The following is a 24,106-nucleotide window of genomic DNA, read 5'->3' on the forward strand; positions in this document are numbered from 1 at the left end:
TGATACCTCTTTCCATCACATTTACTGTGTCTCAAACATACCTTTAAGTGTCTCCGATTGAAATTCTATTGTGAATTAAAGCAACCAAAGAAAACCTTGCCACACAATTTACCCTGCCAGCCAGGAGTTGTATAAAAATAGCCAACTTGCTGAGATACCCATTTGGGCTACATTTGCTTGAAAGTGGTGACGCTGCCACAGCAGTGACATTTTCTGGGCTTTCCTCCTCCCCTTCAGGGCCAAGATGGAGACTTCTAGTGAAGCTTCCAGCAATAAGAAGCCTCTGAAGGAGAGCAAGAGGGTAAGCATCAAGATGGGAGCTTTGAGCTCTGACGGCTCCTTCTCTGTTACAGGCTGGGCTCCTGTTACATGCTCTGCTTGGTCCTTGCTGCACACTGAAATGACTGTACTCATTCTTGGGTTTCATTCTCTGTAGAATGACATTCAACTATTCTGCACTTGTCACTGTCCCCAAAGTAGTTGTATAATGAACACACGTGTGGATCTTTTCATGTTGACAGTCTTCTCAACTTAACTGCTCGTGTTTTATAATTTAAAAATAGGTCTGAATTGAATGGGTGTGAGATCCAATGTAAAATCTTCACTGTAGAAAAGTTTTTGCCTTCATCTACATTGGCATTTGAGTCTGGGCATGTCATGTTTTAGCAGGTGAGGTGGACATGTATCAACACTAGACGTTGGTGGGAGTGGAGGTGCACACCTGTAACTCTAGCACTCTGGCCATGGCAGCAAGATGGCTAGAGTGAGAGGCCTGCCTAACTACACTGTAGGTTTCAGGTCAGCGGGGCTGTGGAGTGAGACTGGAGGTGGGGGTGCTGTGAAGTGATGTCTTCAGGACCCAACGGTCAGTGCATTCATAACCTCACAGCAGCCAAGGTGAGCTGAATTAAACCCAGACAAGATCTAGGCAGTTATCATCCCTTCATGGAAGGGGAAGGGCACTTAAGCTCAAGCCCTAACTAAGGTGCTGGCAGATCATGAACTGCTTGGGGAAGAGAAGTCATTTTATGCCAGGGTGTAGCCACTGGTAAGCTGCCATGACCTAGTGAATAACCCACACTCATACACATGCAGATAACTCTATGTTGTGGGTCCAGAAAGCAGGGGTGGGGGACAAGGAGGTCAATGTAGCATTGACACGGATAGAATGCTGAAAGGTGTATTTTTAAATTACTTTGTAAAAGAATTCAGGAAGCTGGTCATCATGGTGGCCCATGCTTTCATCTCAGCATTTAGGAGTCAAAGGCAGGATCTGAGTTTTCTGATTTATAGTCAGCCTGTACTCTATAGAGAGTTCCAAGGCCAGCCAGGGCCTCATAGTAAGACCTTGTCTCTAAAATAAACAGAGGGTTGAGAGATGGCTCAGCAGTTAGGAGCATTCACTGCTCTTGCAGAAGACCTGAGTTCAGTTTCCAGTATCCATGTTGGGCAGCTCACAACTGCCTGTAACTCCAGCTCCAGAGGGTCCAGTACCCTATTCTGGACTCTGTGAGCACCTGCGTGCACACACACACACACACACACACACACACACACACACACACACACACAGATGGCTCATTTGTCAAAGGAACCTACTGCCAAGTCTGATGACGTGACTTCCATCCCCAGGACCCACAATGTGGAAAAAAAGATCTGACCAACCTGAGATATTCAGACTTCTATGCGCATGCCATGACGGAAGCACACCCTCATGTAGGCATATTTTTCGTAGCCTACTTTAATAAGGGTTCAACCTCCCCTCTAGCCCAGCACCCACAGAGGTAGTGGGAAAGAAAGGTTGTTAGGATACGGGGAAAGGAAGTTCACTTGTTTAGAAATAGTTCTTTGGGGTGATTCCAATCTTTGTTGTTCTCAGTGCAGTGCACTAGCAAACAGCACACACTAACCAGTCCACCCAGCAGACCCACCCCACACATGGACTGCAAGGGCCCAGGCCCACGGAAGTGGCAAGACGCTACAGGGACCTCAGGAGAAGTTCTTTGATAAGTTTCTCTCTATGAAGTCACCACAGGCAAAGCTCAGCAATGCAGTGTCAGGCGAATCAAGGCATGCATGTCGTCAGTGAAGACTAGTGGGGCGAAGCCAAGTGAGCAGTGCTTGAGCTCCCACTGTCTGTGGGGTCAGACTTGTGTCCTTTCAGGTGGCTGCCTCAGCAAACATCATTCTAACCTAACCGAGTCTCCAAAGAAACCAGAAATTCCCACTTCACCCTCATGCACCTCACATCCCTACATCCACATAAATATGTAGTTAATCCTGGGCATGATTGCCTGTGCCCTTAATTCTAACACTTGGGAGGCAGAGGCAGGCAGATCACTGTGAGTTCAAGGCCCGACAGAGCTACATAGACTCTGCCCCTATTGCCTGAAATTTAAAAAGTAGCTAAAAGGTTGAAGAGATGGGTCAGTGGTTAAGATCATTACTGCTCGTCAGCTGTGCTGAACATTAAGGACAGGCAGCTCACAACTGCCAGTAACACCAGCTCCAGAGAGCTTCCCTGCCCACAGAGACCTCTGTCTCCTGTGGGTACTGCTCACACACGCACATGCACGCATGCACACACGCACACACACACACACACACACACGTAATTCAAAGTAAAATAAATTCTTTAAGATATAAAAGAGAGAGAGAGAGAGAACTAACAAAGCCTCCAAAACAGGGCCAGGCTGTCACAGCGATGTGACTTTACTTGATTGATTTGATGGTTTGTTTCTTCATTTAAATGTTCACATACTGGCCATTTTAGCCAGGCAATGGTGGTGCATGACTTTAATCCCAGCACTCAGGGGGGCAGAGCTACATAGAGAAACTCTGTCTCAGCCCCATCTCCCCCCACCAAAAGAAAGTGGCACACATTATTTCCTCCCCTTTTAAATATCTTGTAACTATTATATATAACTATATAAAAATATAGATATTTTTAAAATTTTTTCTTTGTGTCTCCAAAGTAGTTCTGACCCTAAGTTCCGGCTACTAACAGCCCCCACCTTGGACTTCCCAGGACCCACAACATAGTCAGTGAAGAAGCAAAGAAGTACCGTATGCATTTGTGTTTAGTATGTGCCAAGTACTCGGGCTGTCGAGCCTCTAAAGCCCCCAGGAATGTCAGGCCAGGCAATCAGATAGCTGTGTGCCTCCAGGAAGCACAGGCTACCTAGAGAACATAAAGAGGTCATGAGGGGAAAGTCCCCTGGGAAAGCTGAGGCCCTTGAAGAGCCCAGGCCAAGAGAGAATTCAACACTTTTTATGCCTGGAGGCCAATGCATCAGGAACTCAGTGCTGGGAATTGTTATTGGACAGATTAACAGGGACTAGACACTGATAGGCCTTAAGCCCACCAGGATCTCGGGAATTACCTAAAACCTTTTGGAGTAAAGAACTAAAACAACTTCACTTCTAATCTCTTGTCACATGTTTAAGACATGTTGTGTGCCTGGACACCCAACACACATGTAAAACCGGACTGCTTATTTCCAGGAGTTTATCAAGTACTTGACTGTGCCCTTGGGAATATAGACTTCTGCCTCTGAGAACAGGGTTAGAAGATGGAGTTTTGTGTCAGCCCCACAGCACACGGAGTGGTTTTGAGCCAGGAGCTGTTTCCTCTGCACTCCCAGCCTCTGGAAGTCAAGAGAACTGAGAAAGTACAAGAGGGGTACATGAAGCTTTGGAGAACAAAGTGCTCTACAAGCAAGATAATTGCTACAAAGGAGCATTCCCCTCGCACTACCCTCCTTACCTTCCTATTCTTAGTTTGACACATCATCTCCTGCAAGAACAGTACCCAGAGCTTCTTACTCAACATAATTACCTTTTCATCTCAGCTCTGGGCTTAGAGAAAAGCTGAGCAAAACGAGCATGTTTATTGATTTTGACTCGACGCCCAAAGACAGCCTCCATCACAGACCCTGTTCCCAGGCAAAGGATGTCTCCTAAATTAATGTAACCACAGTGACTCTCAGTGCAAGCCACTTGAGCTGGAAGAATTGAATTTGTTCCTATGGCTCCGTGCTTGGCATCCTCCCACCCCTTTGAAGAAAGTTTGGGTTATAGGAGCACACATAGCCAGGGAGGACCGTGCATGTCTGAACACATTGAAAAGCTTTAGCAGGGAACGTGTGAAAAGAATACAGTACTTGTCTCCTGAGCTGTGTTTGGGGAAGAATAGGAAGGGAAGACCCTTTTCTTTTTTGTTCTTTCGGATCCCAGACCTAAAGAGCCAGACTACGAAAGGGTCAAACAGATAGTAGAGAACAGATAAATGGCCCCATGTGGGCCAGACCACTCAGTGTATTCTCACCTCTGCTCCACTTTTAAGCAGCCTGACTCTGAACTGTCAGTGGCTTTCAAGGTGTGACACCCTGATGGCCCTCCTCAGTGGCACCACAGTCTTCCTCAGCCTGTCTCTCCTCTCTGTAGTTTGTGCCTGTACACTAAGCTACCCTTTTCTGTGAGAGGAGTTGCCTTGTTTCTGGGATAACCTTTGCCCTCTCTCTGACCACTTATACCCAGCCCTCATAAATGCTGGACTCTTCAGTCTTCCCTGCAGCGAGATTTAAGTCCAGAATCATAGTTTCATTAAGTCTGCAAGAATTACCCTTGGGCTGGAGAGCGGTTAAGAGCACTGACTGCTCTTCCAAAGGTCCTGAGTTCAAATCCCAGCAACCACATGGTGCCTCACAACCATCCGTAATGAGATCTGACATGTACTATTCAGAGTCAGCTACAGGGTACTTATGTATAATGATAAATAAATCTTTAAAAAAAAATTACCCTTTCAGCCAGGCAGTGGTGGCACACGCCTTTAATCCCAGCACTTGGGAGGCAGAGGCAGGCAGATTTCTGAGTTCGAGGCCAGCCTGGTCTACAAAGTGAGTTCCAGGTCAGCCAGGCCTATACAGAGAAACCCCATCTCAAAAAAACAAAAAAAAAGAAGAGAGAGAGAGAGAGAGAGAGATAGAAGCCCTGTCTCGAAAAAAAAAAAAAAAAAAAAGAATTGCCCTTTTAAGAAACTAGAGCTAGGCCCTTGCTGTCTAGGAGGGTGAGAAAGGCTTTCTTCCTCCTGTAGCTCTCTCTCATCTGTAGGAACAGGACCCTGGGCATGACATAGATACCAATGGGAAGGGTTTGTGAAGACACTCAGAAAGGTCTACCGTTATAACTTGAAATGTATGCTTAGAATGAGGGCCAGTGCTGACTTCCTAGGGACCTAGTGCAACTCTCTCTCCCCAGTACCTTACACAAATGCTTCAGCAGCAGCACATTGAATAGCACCCATGCTGCTGTGCAGTCAGGCCCTGAGGCTACACTGGGTGAGGACAGGCCAACTATTAGAGAGTCCAAAGAAAATGTATGCTTGTTTCTGACCATCAGAGCATTTACTGGAAATGTGGACCTGGAACCTGGTTGTATGCTATCCTCTTCAAAGTACAAAGGAATTTCTACAAAGAATGGCACATGGAGAGATAGAAGATTGCATTGTATCATACATGCTTTTCCTCTGTCATGTTTCCACAGTGCCTGGCTCTAGCCATTCTGATACATTCTAGCCACAGTATTTACTCAGTAATGGTACTGTGCCCTTTTCAGCAGGTCCCTGCCCAGAAAGCCCTGCTCTCCCTGACCAGCTTATCTGTCAAGGCTCTATCCAAATGTCACCATCCCTGTGAAGTTTTTCCTTAACAACTGTCACCTACTTTGCAACCATAGCACTACAGACTCATGGGGCAGCCTCACCACACTGGCTTGTGGTACAGTCGTGCTGCATGAACTGTACCAAAATGACATCTGGGTCTTCTAGTTTCAGCACCAGAAGGCACTTAGCAATAGGGATAGAGGAAAACCCAGGTGGGCTTGTTCCGAGCTCCTGCTTCGTATGGTTTTAGAGGTTCTACGTTAGGAAGCTGGAGTGACCAAGAATAGAAGGAAGTATAGGACCTGCTTGGGCAATCAGAAGCCAGTAGCACCCTGATCACAGGCCATACAGGATGAAGTCTTAAGATTTTATCCTTAAAAACAAAAAAGAAAAAAGACAGGCAGACTTGGGGGTGGGGGGCTATGCCTTTAATCCCAGCACTGGGGAGGCAGAGACAGGTGGATCTCTGTGAGTTTGAGGCCATCCTAGTCTACAGAGAGTTTCAGGACAGCCAGGACTACACAAAGAAACCCTATCTTGAGAAAGAGGGAGAGAGAGAGAGAGAGAGAGAGAGAGACAGAAAGGGGGAAGAGAGGAGAGAAGAGGAGAAGAGAAAAAATTGATTTTATCCTTGGTCTTTTCTGTTTGTTTTATTTGGTTTTTTGTTGTTGTTTTGGTTTGGTTTTTTGTTTGTTTGGTTTGGTTTTTCGAGACAGGGTTTCACTGTGTAGCCCTGGCTGTCCTGGACCTCACTTTGTAGACCAGGCTGGCCTTGAACTCAGAAATCCACCTGCCTCTGCCTCCTGAGTGTTTTGTTTTTTGTTTTTTGTTTTTTTAACAGAGCAGGGACGAAGAAGCCCAGCAGGAATATCAGGATACCCCAGCTTCTAATGCCATTGCTGTCAAGGAACAGGGTAAGTTTGGGGAGATTCTTGTTTGATTTTGTTCTTTGAGACAAGTTCTTGCTTCTTGAACCTCCTCCTGCCTTAGCCTCCTGCACTCTGAAATTACAGGCAGGAGCCACCATGTCCAGCCACCCCCTGCTTCTGACATTGAACTCAGTAGCCCAGAAATTCCAAAACATTTTCTAATAAAGTGGAAGGTTTCAAAGGAAAGCTGGAAGGGGTGTGGCCCCCTTCTGTGCAGTTGAGGAACTATTTCTGGGAAGCACTTTCTCTTTACCTGTACCTGGGGCATCAGCATTGAGATCGAGTGGCCAGAGGCTGGAGCTGCAGCTCAGTTGGTAAAATACTGAATTTACTTGCACAAAGTCTAGGGACAATCCCTAGCAATCCTAAAACTCCAAAGGTTTACTAAAAACCAAGCTAGAGGCTGGCCCGGGTTGCATAAAATTTTGTCTCAAAAACAAATAAATAAACTCAAGGTATAGACAGATGCTCTGCCTGGTCTAGGGATGCCCGTAGAGGAACAACCTTCCAGCATTCGGATCTGTTACCCCGAGTAAGGACACGGAGTGGGATGCAGTTATCCAGATGCAGGATGTGCCCCTCTGAATTGTTGGACAAGTTGTGGTTTCCTGTGGAAACATGTTAGCTCTGGTGGATGTCTGAGACTTGAGCTGTATAAATATCTCAAGCCTGACTTTGAAAATATGCCAAGGTCAGAATAGAACTTTGCTGAGCAGAGATGAAATTGGAAAAGTCAGAGCAAATATTCACCTGGCGCTAAATAATTTTTGGTGTGTGAGCCTGCCCTGTGATCTCCTCTTACTTAGATCAAGGAGTCCGTGGGCCAGCATCACTTCCCTGCCTGAGTGTTTTCCTTACAGATGCTACCTTGGGGCATGGCCTGCAAGGGTTAGTTGTCCCTCCACTGCAACATAGCAGTCCACCACCCCTGAAAGAGCCAGGAGTCAGAGGCTTCTTGGGGTTTCTAAGGTAAGACAGTTGTCGCCACCAAGCTGCAAAGCAGTGTCTGGGCTCATTGCTTCATTGAGTCTTGGAGGGGGATAGGGAAGGAGGCTCTTCACTGGAGTGTCTCAGTTGTATCAAAGACAGATGTCGGGAATGGGACTGAGGGCAAGGACCTGAGTCAAAAGACTGGACTTTTGTTCTGTTTTGTTTTGTGTTTGAGACAAGGTCTCTGTGTTATCACAGAGATCCTCCTGCCTCTGCCTCCCGAGTGCTGGGATTAAAGGCATGCGTCACCATACCAGGTTTCCTTCTTTTAAGACAGGGTCTCACTTTGTAGCCGTGGTGGGTTTTGAGCTTAGGCTGCTCTGCTCTTTCTTCATTTATGCAGTTCTTTGCACCCTGAGACGCCCACGTAAGGCCTGTTTCACAAATGTTGGTTGAACAGAACCGTCTATCTTTCTTGGGTCATTCAGATGATTTGGAGTCCAGAATGCTTTCACTCTCCTGTCCAAACCTACGTGTGTGTTCAGAATCCTTTCTGCAAAGGACACTGAGCAAATCTTTGTCTACCTAGAGCTCAGCCATCCTGCTGCAATTCTTTCTCCTTTATTTCCCTCTTCCGGGGATAATCTAATTTAGGTGCCTTCTCAAATGCTGTTTTGGACTTGGGTTTCCATTCAGTGGTTCCCCAGAGCAAAATGCCCTGGCTAATGAAGCACTAATGGGAACCAGGGGGAAGGGAGCGACCTCCTCACTCTCAGACCCCTCTGCTTGCATCCTGTAGTGCTCTCTTCCCATTCCGGTACTTCTTCAAGAAGAGCGGTCAGTGAGCTTTCCAGGACCACAGCACGCGTGGGGCAGGGGTCAGCATAGAAGAGATGTCCTCCTGCAGTAACTCCCGGAGCTACCACACCTCTCTTGCATTTACTTTGAGACAAGTGTTATTGTATACAGCCCAGGCTGGCTTCAGTCTGTGCCTCTGCTCCCAGTGCACTCCCATGGGCCATCCTTTTCTCCTGACCCCGGTCACGGTCACGGGGACAAGGGTGCCACACTGGGTCCTCACATGAGTTTATCCTGTTGTTTGCCTTTGGTGTTTCCTATCCAAACCACTAAGCTCGAGGCTAGCGAGATGGTAATTGAATGCACACTGATATTGCAGAGGGCCTGAGTTTGGTTCTCAGTGCCCATAGCAAGCAACCTGTAACTCCAGCTCTATCAGGATGGCCTGGCGCTTTCTGGCCTCTGCAGAAACTTACGCCCCGCACACCCTGCACCCTCATAATCGGAAGAACAAAACAAAACAATACTGAGAAGGGCCAGAAAAGCGTCTTGATGATAAAGCATCTGCAGCCAGACCTGACAGCCTGAGTTCAGCCTCCATGTATGTGCACCATGGCATATGCCCCACACAGAATAAAATGTACTTTTATTAAAAACTTCAAAATAAATAAGTAAATAAAACACTATAAAGAATTCTATTGCCCTGAGGTTTAAGCCTTTTGTCTCTAATACTTGGGACTCTAATGCCAGTGACTGCTCATGGCGGGTCATTGATTGAACTTGGCAAGCTAGAGCATAAGAGAGAACAGAGAAGCGTTCATGGGCCTCCCCCACCTCCAGTCTCGTGTTGTTGCTTGGTGAACCACATGAGCTGTATACCTGCCCGAAGCTCTTAGAGTCCTTTATCAGGGATCAGGGAATAAGGTCACACAAGGTTCACTGGCCTGAGTGCCACTCCACTGCCCCAAAGGATAGGGCTTTGAATGTGAAGTGCTCCCTCAGGGACCTTGACAGGAACACAGGCAGCTAGTGTAAGGGCAGCCAGTGCTGGTTAGGCCCTTTCTTCACCCAGGCCATCTAGAGACCCATCTTGGACTTACGTGACTTCAGAGAACCAAAACAATAATGGGTGGGAATTTAGGAAAACTCGTTTTAGCTTTTTAACTTTTAGTAAGGTTCAATATTAGAATGGACTACCCCTGGTCTTTATACAGCCATTTCTCTGTCGCATGCCACAGAGTTCCTACTGGGAAGCCTGGGTCTAAAGTGCTGGGTCCCTCTGAGTCCCTTTGCTTGGCTGTCTCTACCTTTGATAGGGAAAAGGAAGAAGTAGGGTGCTCTGGGGAGCCAGACAACCCAGGATCTGGAGCCTGAACAGGGGACGCTAAAGGCGAGCAAGGGTGTAGGGATGGGGGTGAGCGACGTGGGTATATCAGTTTCTCCCAAACCCTGTTTCCTACATTTGTTCTATAATCCCGACGGAGCATAACTTCACTGACTGCTGCTGCTGAGGGACACAGCTCCGGAGCCTGGAGATCTGCGTGCCCGTGCTGACAGGGACCAGCTAACATAAGAACCTCTGCTACCCCTTCTGATTATCTGCAAAGTGAGAGGTAGGATTTGGAAAGCTCTGAGGAGCCCTCGAGCTCTGGCAGCTATGGGTTGCCCCACTCTTCTAAGCAGGTGAGTAGTCTAAGCGGGGCTGCCTATAATCACTACAGACCTTGGTCTGGGTGCTTCTTCACTCAACCTCCAGCTAATGTTGACTAAGGGCTTTGTTACTGCTTGCTTGCTTGTTTTATGGTGCCAAAAATGCATGGAACCCAGAACCCTAAGCTTCCAGGCAAGCGCTCTGCCACGGAACCACACCCACAGCCCTCAACCTGTCACATTCTTGTCCTAGGTGTAACTTAGCACCATATCCATAGTATGATATGTGAATGTGACTTTTAGTAGGGAGCCTTTCCTCTATAAGCAGAGTTCGACTCAACAGAGACACTGAGGTTGGAGTCCAGCTCTGCTTTTAATGTAGACTGGAGCCTGCTATTCCAGGGACTAGGGAGACTTTCTAGCTCAGAATTCTACTCTGCAACCAGCCACATGATAAGAAAGCACTCCCAGGACTCCAGGAGACCGAAATGGCCCTACCCCTAGTCTGCCAGCAAGCACAGCTTAGGTGCCCTTGAACAAAGCAATCTTGATCTTGGACTGGGAATGTAACTCCACTGGTGGAATCCCTCCTTAGCATTCATAAGGCCCTGGGCTCGACCCCAGCATAGCAAGAACTGTATGAATATGGTGGCTCCTGCCTGTGATTCCAGGGCTTAGGAGGAGGAGGAAGGAAGACCAAGGTCAAGGTCGCCCCTGGGAGGTATGAGATGGTCTTTTAAGAAAAAGTTGAAAGCCAGGCGGTGGTGGCGCACGCCTTTAATCCCAGCACTCGGGAGGCAGAGGCAGGCGGATTTCTGTAGAGCAGGCCAGCCTGGTCTACAGAGTGAGTTCCAGGACAGCCAGGGCTACACAGAGAAACCCTGTCTCCAAAACAAAACAAAAACAAAAAAAAAGTTGATTTTCAGCCCCATTCCTTTGCAATCACTAAAAGACATAGTAGTTTTTCGACAGAGAATGGCTGATCAGGTAAGAGTCCTGCCTAGGCTCACAGAGGGTGAAGAAAATCCAGCTGCCCACAGGTCACACTGGGCCACTCCTGGGCCTGCCTCACTCCCTCTAGTATTCAGCACTAGACAGCAGGGAAATGTCAGTGGAGACTGCATTCTGAAGAAACCTCAGATCCTGATGTCCAGGTGGGACTGTGCCCGAGGCTTCAGGCTAGGAGGGGCCTGAAAGCTGATATCTGGGAGGGCGGGGCTCTAAAACACCAGCAAATAAAAGCCTGGAGAGCCAGCTCCAGTTTGGAGACCAGCAGGAGGCACCAGGAGTCTTCAGTTGCTGTTGGACTGGTAAGCTGCTGAAGCTGAGGAGGTGGGGCCAGGGAGGGAGGGGTGGAGCCAGGGAGGGTGGGGTGGTGGGCCAGGGCCTTGTAGCCAAAGTGGCAAGTAGATGGGGGAACTGGTATGTACCCCAGGTGGTGAGGACATTCCAGAGGAGAGTCTGCATAGAAGGATGACATATAAGTGGCTATTCACACCCTTCCAGAGTAGCTGAGGCAGGGAAGCAACACCCCCCCAACATTCCTACCAAAGGCAGAGATGATAAAGACCACTACCCAGCACACCTCACCAATAAGGAGACCCAGAAGCCTGGCTTGCTGGTGGAGAGGCACAGCTTCAAAGACTCCCCTTCCCACCCAGTCCTTTGCAGATGCCCATGGCACCACGAGTCTTGCTCCTCTGCCTGCTGGGCCTGGCAGTCACTGAAGGGCATGGCCCGGAGGCAGCCATCCCAGGCTGCCACTTGCACCGTGAGTAACTCTGCTTGGGGAGTGGATGGACGGGTAACCCGGCCAGCACGGCCTTCACCGGCTGCTCCCTTCTCTGCTTCCAGCCTTCAATGTGACAGTGCGCAGTGATCGCCTTGGCACCTGCCAGGGCTCCCACGTGGCACAGGCCTGTGTAGGACACTGTGAGTCTAGTGCTTTCCCTTCCCGGTACTCTGTGCTGGTGGCCAGTGGCTATCGGCACAACATCACCTCTGCCTCCCAGTGCTGCACCATCAGCAGCCTCAAAAAGGTAAGGGGCGTGAGGGTGGGGACCCAGGGGCCCAAACCTTATGGGGCATGAGGGTGGGGACCCAGGGGTTCGAACCTGATGGGGGGGGCGTGAGGGTGGGGCCCTAGGGTGGGACGGAATGGGAACAAACTTGGGTCCTCCTCCAACAGGTGAGGGTGTGGCTGCAGTGCGTGGGGAACCAGCGTGGGGAGCTTGAGATTTTTACTGCCAGGGCCTGCCAGTGTGATATGTGCCGTCTCTCCCGCTACTAGTCCCAGAAGGGCTCAGGCTCCAGTCCTGCCACTGACATGTCATGGGTCTCTCAAACTCAGGGCTCTGACCCTCTTTATCGTCTGTGAAGATGGGGTTGGCCCACTCAGCAGTCTCCTTGCTACGTTCTCCTTCTCTCCTGTCCTCAATAAAACAAGCAATGCTTGAGTTTCGCTCTTTATTAAGTCTGCCCCCAGCCAGGTGAAGGGGGCAGACCATGATTACTGTGACCTCCCCCCTCACCCCAGGACAATGTGAATCTTCTTGCCTGTGCCCTCACCCCTCCCCCTGCCCAATAAATAAAAAGGGGATAAGGGAGTCAGGGCCAGGGAGAGGACAGGAGGATGTCCCTGGACAAGGTCTTGTTGAGGGTGAGCTGGGCAGAATAAATAGACTGTGCCCCCACAGTGGGGATGAGGAAGGCCCTGGCCAGGCGCTGAGTGTCCATGCCCCAGGCCAGGAGCAGGGGTAGAGGCCTAGCTGCTGCCTGGAGCCTGACTGTGTAGGGCAGGGGAGGATCCCTGATGGCAGCTTCCCAGTCGCATACTTGCCCTGGTCTAGTCTTGCCAGAATCTTGCCACAAAGGCCTGAGAGTTCTGCTGCCAAGACTACCATCTTGCCTTCTTGTTTCCCCCTCCGTGAAAGCTGTTCCCACGGGGCTGGTAGGGAGTCCTAGAGCCACTCCGGCAAGGCCACGGGGAGGCGTGGGCCTCTCTGGGCCCCTGGGCAGAGGGATGGAGGGGCTGATAGCTCTGGGTTTAGCGTCTCCTGTTCTAGGTGTATCTAGCTCTGACCCCCACTGGCAGCCACCTGGGGTGTAGGCCGTGGGACAGGGGCTTCCTTGGCCCCTTGGGTCCCCTGTAGCCGGCGTAGCCGTAGTTCCTCCAAGCCTCGCCATAGCTCCTGCCGCTCCTGGGCCTTCTGCTGCTCCCTGGGGAGAGAGGGTGAGGCAGCTCTTCCTCTTCTGGCTGCCAGCTGTCTAACCTCCTTCACTGTCACCCCACTGTAAAGTGATTAGGACTCCATGGGAACCCTCAGCTTAGAGATGTGAGGAGAGAAAGGAGAGGAAAAACTGGGTCCTGAGCTGTCCTGACTGAGGCATCAATCGGTACAGGGGAGCTGGCAGCCAGTGGGCATGGGTGCTGAAAAGAGTGGCTGGGGTGCCACGGGCAGCGCACTCACACAGGACAGACACAGGATGGGCGGGAGCACACCCGGATAGGTCCTCTCCATTCTCCCTGCAGCCTGAGCGCCTGATTCCCTCTTCTCTGTCCCTCCTCAGTGGCTAGCCCCCCACCCGGTACTCACTGTTGTTTTTCCAGCTTGTAGGAGGCTGTGAGCTCGTCAAACAGCTTTCCGTTCATCTCCATGAAAGTCTTGAGCACGTTGTAGATCAGGGACACGATGGTTCTGACATAGCAAAGAGAGTGTGAAGAGATTCATGAGATGGTCCCAGAGCACTGCCCATTCTCCTCCCTGCTTTCACCTCCCTCTGACATCCCAACATTTGCTCACAGCTAGGAGAGCCCCAGGGGCTGCACTAGCTGTGGTGTTATCTCCAAGGGGGAGGAAAGCTCGGGCACTCACTGATTCCAGTGCTCCTTGGACACTTGGTAGAGGGTCCCAAATACCGCAGGCAGCACAGTGTGGCAGTTGTCCTCAATGAGGCTCAGGATGTACTCATTGTTCCAGAAATACAGAGCCCGCTCTGCAACCTGGGCAGGTGAGGCAGGAAAGAGGGCCTGGGAGTGACTTTTGGATGTGCAAAGTCTGTTTTTTCTCCTTACCTTCGAACCCAGATCCCCTAACCTCCACACCCCACCCTGAGGGCTTATCTGACCCACTGGAGAAATCAAATGGAGGAGAGAAAAGGCCCTGGCTTTCCAGACGGGTAGTCCTGACTCCTCTAGAGCCCACTGCACGTGTGTGGCCATGCCAGGCATTCAGCTTCTTGGCCTTGGTTGTCTGCTGTGGGAGTGGGGTGAGAGCACCCGTCTCCGCCAGCTGTTGTCAGGTGTTTTAAAAGTGAAATACCAGAGCCATCACGAGGAAGAACAAACTTCCACCCGGTTATGGCTCCTAGGGATGGGAGTGAGCATAGAACAGCATGGGGAACTGAACCTTCTGGCCAGAAAGTAGGGACCGGTGAAGTCTGGAGTTACCAAGAAAGAAGGAGAGGGGCTGACAATTCTGCAGCCCACTTTGGGTCAGTTTCCCTGGTGTGTTTACAACTATGAGCTCTTGCTCCTGTCAACATGAAGGGTCTATTGTTGGCCCATTTTATAGTCATGGAAACCCACTTAGACTTAGATAAGTGAGTCCCAAGGCTCGAAGCCAGTGAGATATATATCTGAAGTCTGGCCCCAGGGCTCATGACCCCAAGGCCATCCATCATCTCCCTGTTATCAGGCCTAGGGCTAGAAGAAAAGCTGAGAGGAGAAGGGGCTCTGTTAGGGCAACTGAGAATCCTTGCCAAGCTGTGCTCCTGCCCTGATCCCACCTCCCTTTGTCACATACCTGGAAATGGGGGCTGGAGACACAGCGAGCCACCTGCTTGAAGAGGGGCTCCTGGATCTTCACAAACTGGGAGGGCTCGATGACATCAAGAATCTCTTCCATCTCCCCCAGGAACATCACCTGGAGAGAGGGCAGGGCAGCAGCTCACATTCCCCTAAAGTACACACCTGCTCGCCTTCTGGAAGCTGAGCCCTCCCCACTACTGTCAGGGTTGTGAGAGCCCTTCATACCTCCTTCTGGGTGCAGGTTTTAGGCCAGTATTTGAGAAGCCCCCGGATAACCTATAGGAGGGAGAAGGGGTCAGACCCGAAGAGTGAGGGTCCCACCTTCCCTCCAAGGTACTCACATGCTCTGTCAAGGTTGCATCCTTCTCCAGGAACTGCACCACACAGTATGCCAGCTGCAGGGCCAGGGTGGAAAGAAGTAGCCAAGGTCAGGAGGGGCCAGGAGCCAAGAACTAGCTGCCTAGGACATGGTGCCAGGACCAGACATCTGCTCAGTACTGCCTTCACACTCCTGTTCCCTGAGCACTTACTACTGCTGCCCTGGACCTACAAGGCACCCGCTCTGAGTGCTGAAGGGCTGGTGTGTGAGGTCAGCTCTCAGGTAGAGGACATTGAAATAGTAGGGCCTCAGGGGTGAGAACAGGATCCAGTAAGTGTCAAGTTGACTTCCTGGCCCTGCAGTCAGCCCTGAGTGTCTGCAAATGCTGCTGCTGCTGCTGCTACAAGGCCAGGCCTGGGCTCACCTGAGCATGAAAAACAGATAGTGACTTGACAGAGTGCAAGGGGATCAGGACTCGAACCAGGAACTGCTTGTGCTCGGTCTTCAGGGGTAGCGCAAAGCCATTGATGATGCTTTGGAGTGGACAGAAAAGAGGAGCAGGGCTCAGCCAAGCAGGCCCCCAGTCCCTGCTACCAGAAACCCCAGCTCCAGCCAAGGCCCGGGGAGAATTACCTTCCTAAGATCTCTAAGAGCTCAGCTACACCATTGAAGTGCTCCAGCTCGTAGATGAACCTGCAGCAGAACAGATGACTCTGGAGGGGGGGAGCTTTGGGACAGGTCCAGCTCTCCATCACCCATCCTGCCAGCAATCCTGACTCAGCCCACACAACTGTCCAACTGTCCCCACAGGAGTACTCCCTTCCTGATGCCCCAAACCAGCCCCCATTGAGTCCACATCCACCTGCAAAATATCTTTCCCAGACCAGGCATCTTAGCCACTGTCAGTCCCAGCTCAGCATCTCTTCCCTGAGATAGCCCCAGCTCACTCCTTCAGGTCCCTAGCACTCCTTACCCAATGTCCAGCCAGTCAGCAGGCACCCAGCCTAGGTCTTTCAACTGTCATGCAGTCAACCAAAGCAAAGGCAAACACCTCTACCCTGCACTGTAATTCTCAAGCTCCCCCTAGGAGGAGGGCCTAGGAAAGCCATTACAGAGATGAAGTTGAGGCTCTGTAGCTAAAGGCTACTCACCTCAAAGTTAATAAGTGGGGAAGCTAATGGGCTCTGAGCTTCTGAAGAACATGGGTCAGGGCTCTTCTAGTTTATCACTAGGAACAACAGCTAATGTTTCAGAGGCCCCATCTCAGGCCAGGAGCTACACCAGGTACCTTGGAGGCCCAGCTGGCTTCATCTGGAGAATGGCCCCACATTAGCACAGGCCATGTGCCCACTTCAAAGGATGAAGCAAGAGGAGAACTTCAAGGGCTTGCCCAAGTTCACCCAAATCCTGGAACCAAACTCCAAAAGACAGCCATGGTCTCAACTACTCAGTCACAGGGGCGCCCCATGTCCAGTGGATGTGGTGTTCAGAACATGTGTGTAGAAAGAATTTCTCTGGGTCATTATAGGCCAGGCTGATAAGATCCTACATCCCTCCTGGCTACCCTGGTCCCTCTAAACTGCTTAACTGGCTTCTGTCTTCCTACAGTATTCTCATTTGGCCTCTATTTTCTCCTCTGTAAATGGAAATGAATACTTATTCTCTGATTTCACAGGCTTCATATAATCAATACTACATTGCACACCCAGAACTTGATAAACAAACAGCCTGGGCAGCTCAGCAGGTCCCTTCTTCCCCGCCTCCCTCCCAGATCTCTTCTGGGCAGGCAGAGCAACGCACCGGAGGAAGATGTGGTTGCACTGTTTGCGGATGTAGGCCCGGAGACCCAGGAACTTGCCGTACACCCGATGCAAGATGGTCTTGAGGTACTCACGCTCCCGGGGGTCCTCGCTGTCAAACAGCTCCAGGAGCTGCAGGACCGAGGGTCAGGGTAAGATAAAGCCAGATGTCAACCCATTTCTCTGCATCCTATCCCATGTCCCTCAGATGGCATGTGCCTGCTGTATGGTACCACCCAGCCTGGGCTCCCCAAGTCACCATTAGGACAAACTTTTGATCCACGTATCTCTTGGCCACAGAGGGCTGGAAATCTGGACTCTCCAAGAAACGCAGGAAAAACTCATATACCAGCTGGGGGTGGGAGACAGAGCAAACAGTGAGTTTGGCTACAGCTTGTCCCACTTCCCCTACCCTGCAGCTCTCAGGCAACCGTCAGGGTCTCCCACAGCTCTCCAATCTACTCTGAAATGCAGAACCTGCTCCCCAGCCCTTAACACCTGCAGATGTGGCCACGAAGGCTCAAGGTTGGGCTCATCTTCTTCAGGGTCAAACTCAGGGTTCTCGCTGGGTGGCAGGGTCCGGAAGATATTTACTGATATCTAGTAGGGGAAAGGGAGGGTTTTTAAGGATGAGCCCATAGAAACAGGAGTTTTGGGAACTCTTGAAGTTCTCTATATCCCAGACAGGTAATGAGTTTGTGGCCTTCTTGCCTCTGCCTTCTATGTAACTAGGATTACAGGCACGCAACATCAGGCTAAGCACTTATTTTCTTTGTCTTTGTTTTGTCTTGTCTTGTTTTTGTTTGTTGAGATAGGGTTTTATCTGTGGAACAGAGCTCTGGCTATCATGGAACTCTCTCTGTAGACCAGGCTGACTGCAAACTCAGATATCCACCTGCCTCCACCTCCAAAGTGCTGGGATTAAAGGTGTGAGCCACCACTGCCTAGCATGGCCAAGCACTTTTTTTTTTTTTTAATTTTTTTTATTAGGTATTTTCCTCATTTACATTTCTAATGCTATCCCAAAAGTCCCCCATACCCTCCCCCGGGCCAAGCACTTTCTAAGTACAATGAGCACATGGAGCTTGAACCTGAGGCCTTGCACTGAGTTTTACCACCAGCCCTCATCCAATTCTGGACTGACCCACTCCCCAGCAGGCAACTTGCTTCTCTGGACAATCTTCAAGCTCATGCAAGCCAAGGGCTGGAGACCTAAGGATGGCTTGACACATCCGTGTGTGGATGTGGTTCAGCAGTGATGGTAAGGTTGAAAGCAGTGGACAGCCCAGGCATTCAGAGCCCAAGCATTTCTGATCAGACTGGGCGAGAGAGTTTCTTAGAATAGCCCATGCCTGAGTCAGACCATGGAAGACAAGTGGCCCGGAGGACAAGTACCCTAGGCCCAGCTCACTCAAGTATAGGGACAACAGGGAGAGGAAATCCCGAGAAGGTGTCGGGCAGCAGTGAGACCCAGTGGAAATGGGAGCACGGCGCCTGCGACCACGCTGAAGGGTTGATTCTTCCCACAGGGGTCCCGGAAGTAGCATGAGAGAATTCTTGTTCCCTAGGCTGGGCAGTGCTTACCATGCGGATGATGTCTGGGTAGACGGGCTCGATGAGCACACCCCGGGTGCTCCCCACACATTCCACCAGTTCATTGAGGGCTGCACGCTTCACCTCCTTCCCCTTGAGGTCAGCCACACAGTCCAAGAAGTCAAACATCACCCCACATTGGGCCAGTTTCCGGCTCAGCAATTCATGCAACTCAGAGGCTGGCACATCTGGGGGGAGGGACAGGGAGACCTCCTGGATCAAGCCGCCAAGGGCTCTGGACGGGATGGATCTCCACCTCCCTCAGGCTGACTTTCCAGGAAGCTTCAGCTGCCCCCATACAAGGTACTCTGGTACAGCTAGCAAACAGTTCTAGTCCCATCCTTCACTACCGGGAGGCTGAGGGGAAAAAGTGGTCCTCTCTGGATATGCAAGCATTCCCCACCCCTCCCCAGCCACTTACCTCCCTCAACACATGGAGCCAAAAGTAGAAAGCGGGCCAGGAAGTGGGGGGTGGGATTTAGTGATCACAGAGAATCAAGCCAAACACCTATCCCAGGACCTAGGCAGCTGGCTGGACTGATAGGAGCCTCCTGAAACCTAGGCTGTGTGCCCCACCCTTGGCCCTTGCCTGCCCCTGGCACCACTTCCAGATGCCCCACCTCCAGAGATGACAGGCCAGTCAGGCCATGCGTCAGCAGAGGCCTGGAGATTGGGGGTCAGTTCCAATGGAGTTCCTAGCCTAAAAGAGATCCAAACTCTACCAGCCCGCTGCTTCTCCCTTGGTCCTCCCCTACCTTGCTTCCTTCTGGGTACCTTGGCAACCAACAACAGCTCACCTTTGAGCAGGGGCAGTGGAGTGAGCTCTTGCTGGTTGCTCTGATAGCGGAACTGAGAAGAGCTGTGTGAGCGACGGGGCCGGGCCCTGCGGAGGGACCTGCGGGAGAAGCCATCCACCTTGTCTGGTGGTGGCACTGGAGACAGCCCTGGGGAGGAGGGGCTTGTGGGGGTGCTCGCAGGGGGCAGCTTCGTCTCCATGGCCAGTGGACAACACGGGTCAATCTTTCAGAGCCCAGGAGGCTCCTTGTGGGTCTGGAGTAAGTTGAATGAGGCCACACACACTAACTGGGTCCCATCCTGTCCAGCATATTGAGGGGGGGTGGGGGAGGCACGACCACAGTCCTGACCCCCCCAGGGCCTCTGGCAGCTGCCCAGTCCTGGGGGGGCAGGTAAGGTAGAAAGGCAATGGCTCAGGTCTTTCCTGGGGATCCAGAAGAGTTCCAGTCAGGGTTCCCACGCTGGCTCTTCTGAGAAGTCAGGTTAGAAAGGTCAGCAGGAGAGACACAGAGAGCAGGTCGGTTCTTTCCAAAGACAGCCCGCGTGGAGCAGTTGCTCTCTTACTTCTTTTCCCTCCTTCCCTCGCTAGACCCCAAAACAAGGGCGCAATCATGCCCCTCCCTTCTTCCAGGCCCAAGCTCTAAAGTAGCCCCTCCCCAAATACGGCCTATGGCTACTACTCAGGATGGGGACTCTGTTAGCATCCCCAGATCTTTACAGCAGTGTGACTCTCCAGCTCCACTAATGTCTCCCGTCTCGGTGCACTCACCCAAAAAATGAGGGTCCTGTTCTCGTGCACCCCCTTTCAGACCCTAGCATCTCTCCCCATATCCCGCTCCTTCCTGCTCTCCAAACCTCAATGTGGTATTGGGGTACACACTCACTTCTCAGAAACCCAGACTTTGGTCGCCGACCCTAGAGGTTGCCTCGGTGGAAGAGATGACGGTTCAAGGGTCCTTAGCGGTGGTTCCGCCGCTCGGGGCGCTGGGGCTGGGCGGCGGCGCTCCTGGGTTCGCTCCCAGGCTCTGGGGGTGCTGGAGCATGCCCCCAGCTCAGCCCCAAAAGGGGTCGGGCACTCGGTGGGCTCTAGGCTGGGCCCCGGCAGCACGCGACCCTCGGGATATCTCGGGACTCAGATCAGCGCGGTGCAGCGCAGCGGGAGCCCCGGCTCGCTGCGCACCGGCACCCGCCGCCCAGCTGCTCAGGATGACATCAAGTCACCTCCCCCCTCCCGGCCCGCACCTCCCTCCGCTAGGGGGGGCTGCGTCAGGGAGGACTCGGGGCCTCTGGGAAATGTAGTCCCCACTCTGCTTAAAGGAAGCAACCGAACTTTACGGGTAACCTCGGAGCAAGGGGAGGAACTCAGCACTTCCGAGAAAAGCTGAGGATTTTAAAACCTGCAAGCAGAGTGGGGCAGAGTTCAGCTCAGAACTGGACTCCCGAATTCTGGAAGGGACACTGTGTAGGGAAAGAAGAGGACTCTGGTGTTGGAACCTGCTAATGCAAGACAGAGTCCTACCAAGCATGATGTGCCAGGCCCACAATTTGATCTGAGCCATCTGTCCCTCAGGCCATCCTCGCTCCTCATACTCAGCCCAGACTGAAGCCCGACACTCACAAAACCCCTTGCATCCGGCGTTGGAGGGGTTAACAGTCGGCTTTGCATTAGCGCCTGCTGGGAGGGGTGTGGTTCACTAGAGGCTCTTGGGAAATGAAGTCCATTCTCCGGGCCTGCAGTGCCCCTCCTGTCACTTACTGTCCGTGGTGACATCATGGTCTGTAGTTTAAAGGGACAGCCCTGGGATACCAAAGCAAGGAGGGCAGAAGGTGCTACCCTGGAGCTGCCCCCATCCTAAGGCACAGGACCTCCCGGGTCCTCTGGTGCCAAGATGTGCCTTGGAGAGTGGGGAGTTCTTGATCAAAACCCCATTGCTGGGTATCAAAGGCTCAGCTGTATTCCAAGAGTTTGGCATTCTGGCCAAAAGTTCCCAGCCTGCAGTCCCGGGCTCCCTTCATTGTACCTGGTCGCCAGCACTCTATTCCCTACAATGACTGTGAGACCTTTATCCCGAAGTTTTACCTGGGTGACAAACTGGTCCTTGCTGAGCAGCAGGAGAGAGAGAGAGAGACCAATGAGGTTGGGGGATTTGGGGTGCTTTTTGGCCCCACCCATTTATGAACCCTGGTGATCACTTAGTGCTGCAAAAGAAGTCTATTTACCTAAGTGCCCACCGTAGAGCAACAAACAGCCAAAGCCTGTATCGAGGACATTGTTCCACCGGCCTAGAGTTTAGCACCTCAATGGATGGGTACCCAGATCAAGCGATGGCTACCCAGAGACAGTACTCCCTTTGCTCAGAGATAGCAGATCTTCACTTCCCATTTTGCTCTGTTCTTCACCTGCCAGATGGAACAGGAACCTCTAAACTACCACTTGGCCCACCCCCAAGGCTCAGACATGGCTTCCCTTCCCCTTACTCCCTAATAATAAGCCGGGAAAGCCAGACCTACAGAGCCTCTACCCTCCAGACCAGAACCCAGAGGCCAAGGCAGGAGGGATGCCTCGCTGCCTGTGACTCGGTAGTGCTCTCCACAGACTCGGCTGCAGTGTTCAGGCCAGGCTGCCCAGAGCCACCCATGCCTGGCAGGGGCCTCGATGATGCAGGGAGAAAACTTGTGGAAGGAAGTGGCTTTGGGATTTTTAATTTTTGATGCTGAGGATGAGATAAGAGGCTTCACACAAGCAGAGCGAGAGCTCTACCACTTACCTCAGAAGTAGACTTTCACTCTCAAAGAGCCATTGAAAGATAAAAGGTTAAAAAGTATTTTCTTATACTTTTTAAACTTGGGGGTTGTGTTTGTTTGTTTGTTTGTTTGTTTGTTTGTTTTGAGACAGGGTTTCTCTATGAAGCCCTGACTGTCCTGGAACTCACTCTGCAGACCAGGCTGACCCCAAACTCAGAGATCTGCCTGCCTCTCCGTCTCAAGTGCTCGGATTAAAGTTGTAAGCCACAATACCTAATTCTTTTTATACTCTTACTCTTAGCAAAGTTTCATTGTATTTATTTATATCTTTCTGTGTGCCTGTGCCGATGTTATTCTAGCTGCCCTGGGACTCACTGCTTGGAATTTGTGAGTGACCTTCTTATATTTTTGCTCATTCTTTACAATTGTAGATTGGACAAACTGTAGATTGGAATTCATTATACAGACCAGGCTGGCCTCAAATTCACAGAGATCTGTCTGTTTCTGCCTCTTATGCAGGGTGTGGTGTGCCATTACCACACCCTGTATACATACTTACATAGTTTGTATATTTTGACCCAGGGTCTCTTTATATAGCCCTGGCTTTTCCTGGAACTCACAATGTAGGCCAGGCCAGCCTGGAATCCACAGAACCTTTCTCTGACTAGCAGGTGCTGAGATTAAAAGTGCAGGACAACCAGTTTGGTTATTTCACTCTGTAGCCCAGGCTTACCTAAAGCTCACAATGTAGCCCAGGCTTGTTGATTTACAGCCAACCCTCTGCTTCTCTTTCTCAGTTGCTGGGCTTGCAGGTGTGAGCTACTTCATCTACTTTAGTAGTAGTAGTTAATTTAAGATTTTTATTTATAGTTAATTTTATTGATTGGTTGATTGATAAATGGTCTCAGGTAACCCAGAGACCACTAGCCTTTAAAATTTTTTTTTTATTTACTGTATTTATATGAGTACACTGTTGCTGTCTTCAGACACACCAGAAGAGGTCATTTGATCCCATTGCAGATGGTTGTGAGCCACCATGTGGTTGCTGGGATTTGAACTCAGGACCTCTGGAAGAGCAGTCAGTGCTCTTACCCTCTGAGCCACCTCTCCAGCTGGCTGGCCTGAGCCTTTTATGGCACAGAGGATAACTTTCAACTTGATTCTTTTGCCTCCACTTCCCAGTGATGACAAATTTAGCGTCACTGAGCCCAAATCATTCTGGGGATCAAACTCAGGGATTAATGTTCTACCAACTGACCTGCAATTTTTTTTTTTTTTTTTTTTTGAGGCAGGGTTTCTCTGTGTAGCCCTGGCTGTCCTCAAACAGCCCCTCAGAAATCTGCCTGCCTCTGCCTTCCAAGTGCTGGGATTAAAGGCGTGCGCCACCATGCCTGTCGGTCTGACCTGCATTTCTAGCTTGAGGAATTTCTTTTTTTATTTATTTATTTATTTATTATATGTAAGTACACTGTAGCTGTCTTCAGACACTCCAGAAGAGAGCATCAGATTTCATTACGGATGGTTGTGAGCCACCATGTGGTTGCTGGGATTTGAACTCTGGACCTTAGGAAGAGCAGTTGGCACTCTTAACCACTGAGCCATCTCGCCAGCCCCCTCTTGAGGAGTTTCTAGCACAGGACTACTCAACCCTGTCAAGGACAGACAGATCTCTTGATTCACTCCATAAACATTTTCAAAATGGCTGCTGCCATCACTCTGTCTCTTTGAATGGGGCCTTGGAGAGTTTCTCTCTTCTCTTGGATGCTCTCTAAAGACCCTACTACATAATGAGCGGTCGGTCGAGCTGCCATCGGAACAGAAAGGTGGAGGATGTGAACAAGTCAAGGTCATAGCCCAGTGGGAGTATTTGTTTAGTGTGTACAAGGACCTGGGTTCACTCCCCAACACTGCTAAAAACAAAACAACCCAAACAGCAACAAATAACAAACAAAAGAATAGGTAAAATAAAAATAGAATCTCAGCCGGGCGTGGTGGCGCACGCCTTTAATCCCAGCACTCGGGAGGCAGAGGCAGGCAGATTTCTGAGTTCGAGGCCAGCCTGGTCTACAAAGTGAG

At 50.8% G+C, this 24,106-nt stretch overlaps 3 protein-coding genes across 3 annotated transcripts in view; 2 read left to right on the plus strand and 1 right to left on the minus strand.

Annotated features, from left to right (window-relative positions):
* Positions 1 to 9,006, plus strand: part of Majin (membrane anchored junction protein) — a 39,033-nt gene extending 30,027 nt beyond the window's left edge. Inside the window, exons 8-11 of the mRNA XM_021152160.1 lie at positions 238 to 301; positions 6,504 to 6,576; positions 7,452 to 7,560; positions 8,321 to 9,006. Coding sequence (XP_021007819.1) covers positions 238 to 301; positions 6,504 to 6,576; positions 7,452 to 7,560; positions 8,321 to 8,366 — 292 coding nt within the window. The 3' untranslated portion in view covers positions 8,367 to 9,006. The remainder of the gene's footprint in view (positions 1 to 237; positions 302 to 6,503; positions 6,577 to 7,451; positions 7,561 to 8,320) is intronic.
* A 2,630-nt stretch (positions 9,007 to 11,636) lies between these two features.
* Gpha2 (glycoprotein hormone subunit alpha 2) lies at positions 11,637 to 12,425 on the plus strand. Its single transcript, XM_021151366.1, has 3 exons — positions 11,637 to 11,740; positions 11,824 to 12,008; positions 12,158 to 12,425. The coding sequence occupies exons 1-3, from the start codon at positions 11,641 to 11,643 to the stop codon at positions 12,257 to 12,259; spliced, it is 387 nt and encodes a 128-aa protein (XP_021007025.1). The 5' UTR covers positions 11,637 to 11,640; the 3' UTR covers positions 12,260 to 12,425.
* Positions 12,422 to 20,754, minus strand: Ppp2r5b (protein phosphatase 2 regulatory subunit B'beta). Its single transcript, XM_021151367.2, has 14 exons — positions 20,170 to 20,754; positions 19,288 to 19,755; positions 18,482 to 18,678; positions 17,396 to 17,497; positions 17,157 to 17,249; positions 16,899 to 17,029; positions 15,732 to 15,791; positions 15,523 to 15,631; positions 15,121 to 15,174; positions 15,005 to 15,055; positions 14,775 to 14,894; positions 13,845 to 13,972; positions 13,566 to 13,667; positions 12,422 to 13,188 (listed from the first exon to the last, which is right to left on the minus strand). The coding sequence occupies exons 2-14, from the start codon at positions 19,484 to 19,486 to the stop codon at positions 13,041 to 13,043; spliced, it is 1,494 nt and encodes a 497-aa protein (XP_021007026.1). The 5' UTR covers positions 19,487 to 19,755; positions 20,170 to 20,754; the 3' UTR covers positions 12,422 to 13,040.
* Between the last annotated feature and the right edge of the window lie 3,352 nt (positions 20,755 to 24,106).

This window comes from Mus caroli, chromosome 19 (genome assembly GCF_900094665.2).
Source record: "Mus caroli chromosome 19, CAROLI_EIJ_v1.1, whole genome shotgun sequence".
Taxonomy (NCBI): domain Eukaryota; kingdom Metazoa; phylum Chordata; class Mammalia; order Rodentia; family Muridae; genus Mus; species Mus caroli.

What these genes read in the sequence shown, in the direction of transcription:
- Gpha2 (XM_021151366.1), top strand. Translation starts at nt 11,641, where the DNA reads ATGCCCATGGCACCACGAGTCTTGCTCCTCTGCCTGCTGGGCCTGGCA. An exon ending in CCCAGGCTGCCACTTGCACC is followed by an intron (nt 11,741 to 11,823) that starts GTGAGTAACTCT and finishes CTCTGCTTCCAG; the next exon opens with CCTTCAATGTGACAGTGCGC. An exon ending in CCATCAGCAGCCTCAAAAAG is followed by an intron (nt 12,009 to 12,157) that starts GTAAGGGGCGTG and finishes CTCCTCCAACAG; the next exon opens with GTGAGGGTGTGGCTGCAGTG.
- Ppp2r5b (XM_021151367.2), bottom strand. Translation starts at nt 19,486, where the DNA reads ATGGAGACGAAGCTGCCCCCTGCGAGCACCCCCACAAGCCCCTCCTCC. An exon ending in TCCACTGCCCCTGCTCAAAG is followed by an intron (nt 18,679 to 19,287) that starts GTGAGCTGTTGT and finishes CCCTCCCCCCAG; the next exon opens with ATGTGCCAGCCTCTGAGTTG. An exon ending in AAACCTGCACCCAGAAGGAG is followed by an intron (nt 14,895 to 15,004) that starts GTATGAAGGGCT and finishes CCCTCTCTCCAG; the next exon opens with GTGATGTTCCTGGGGGAGAT.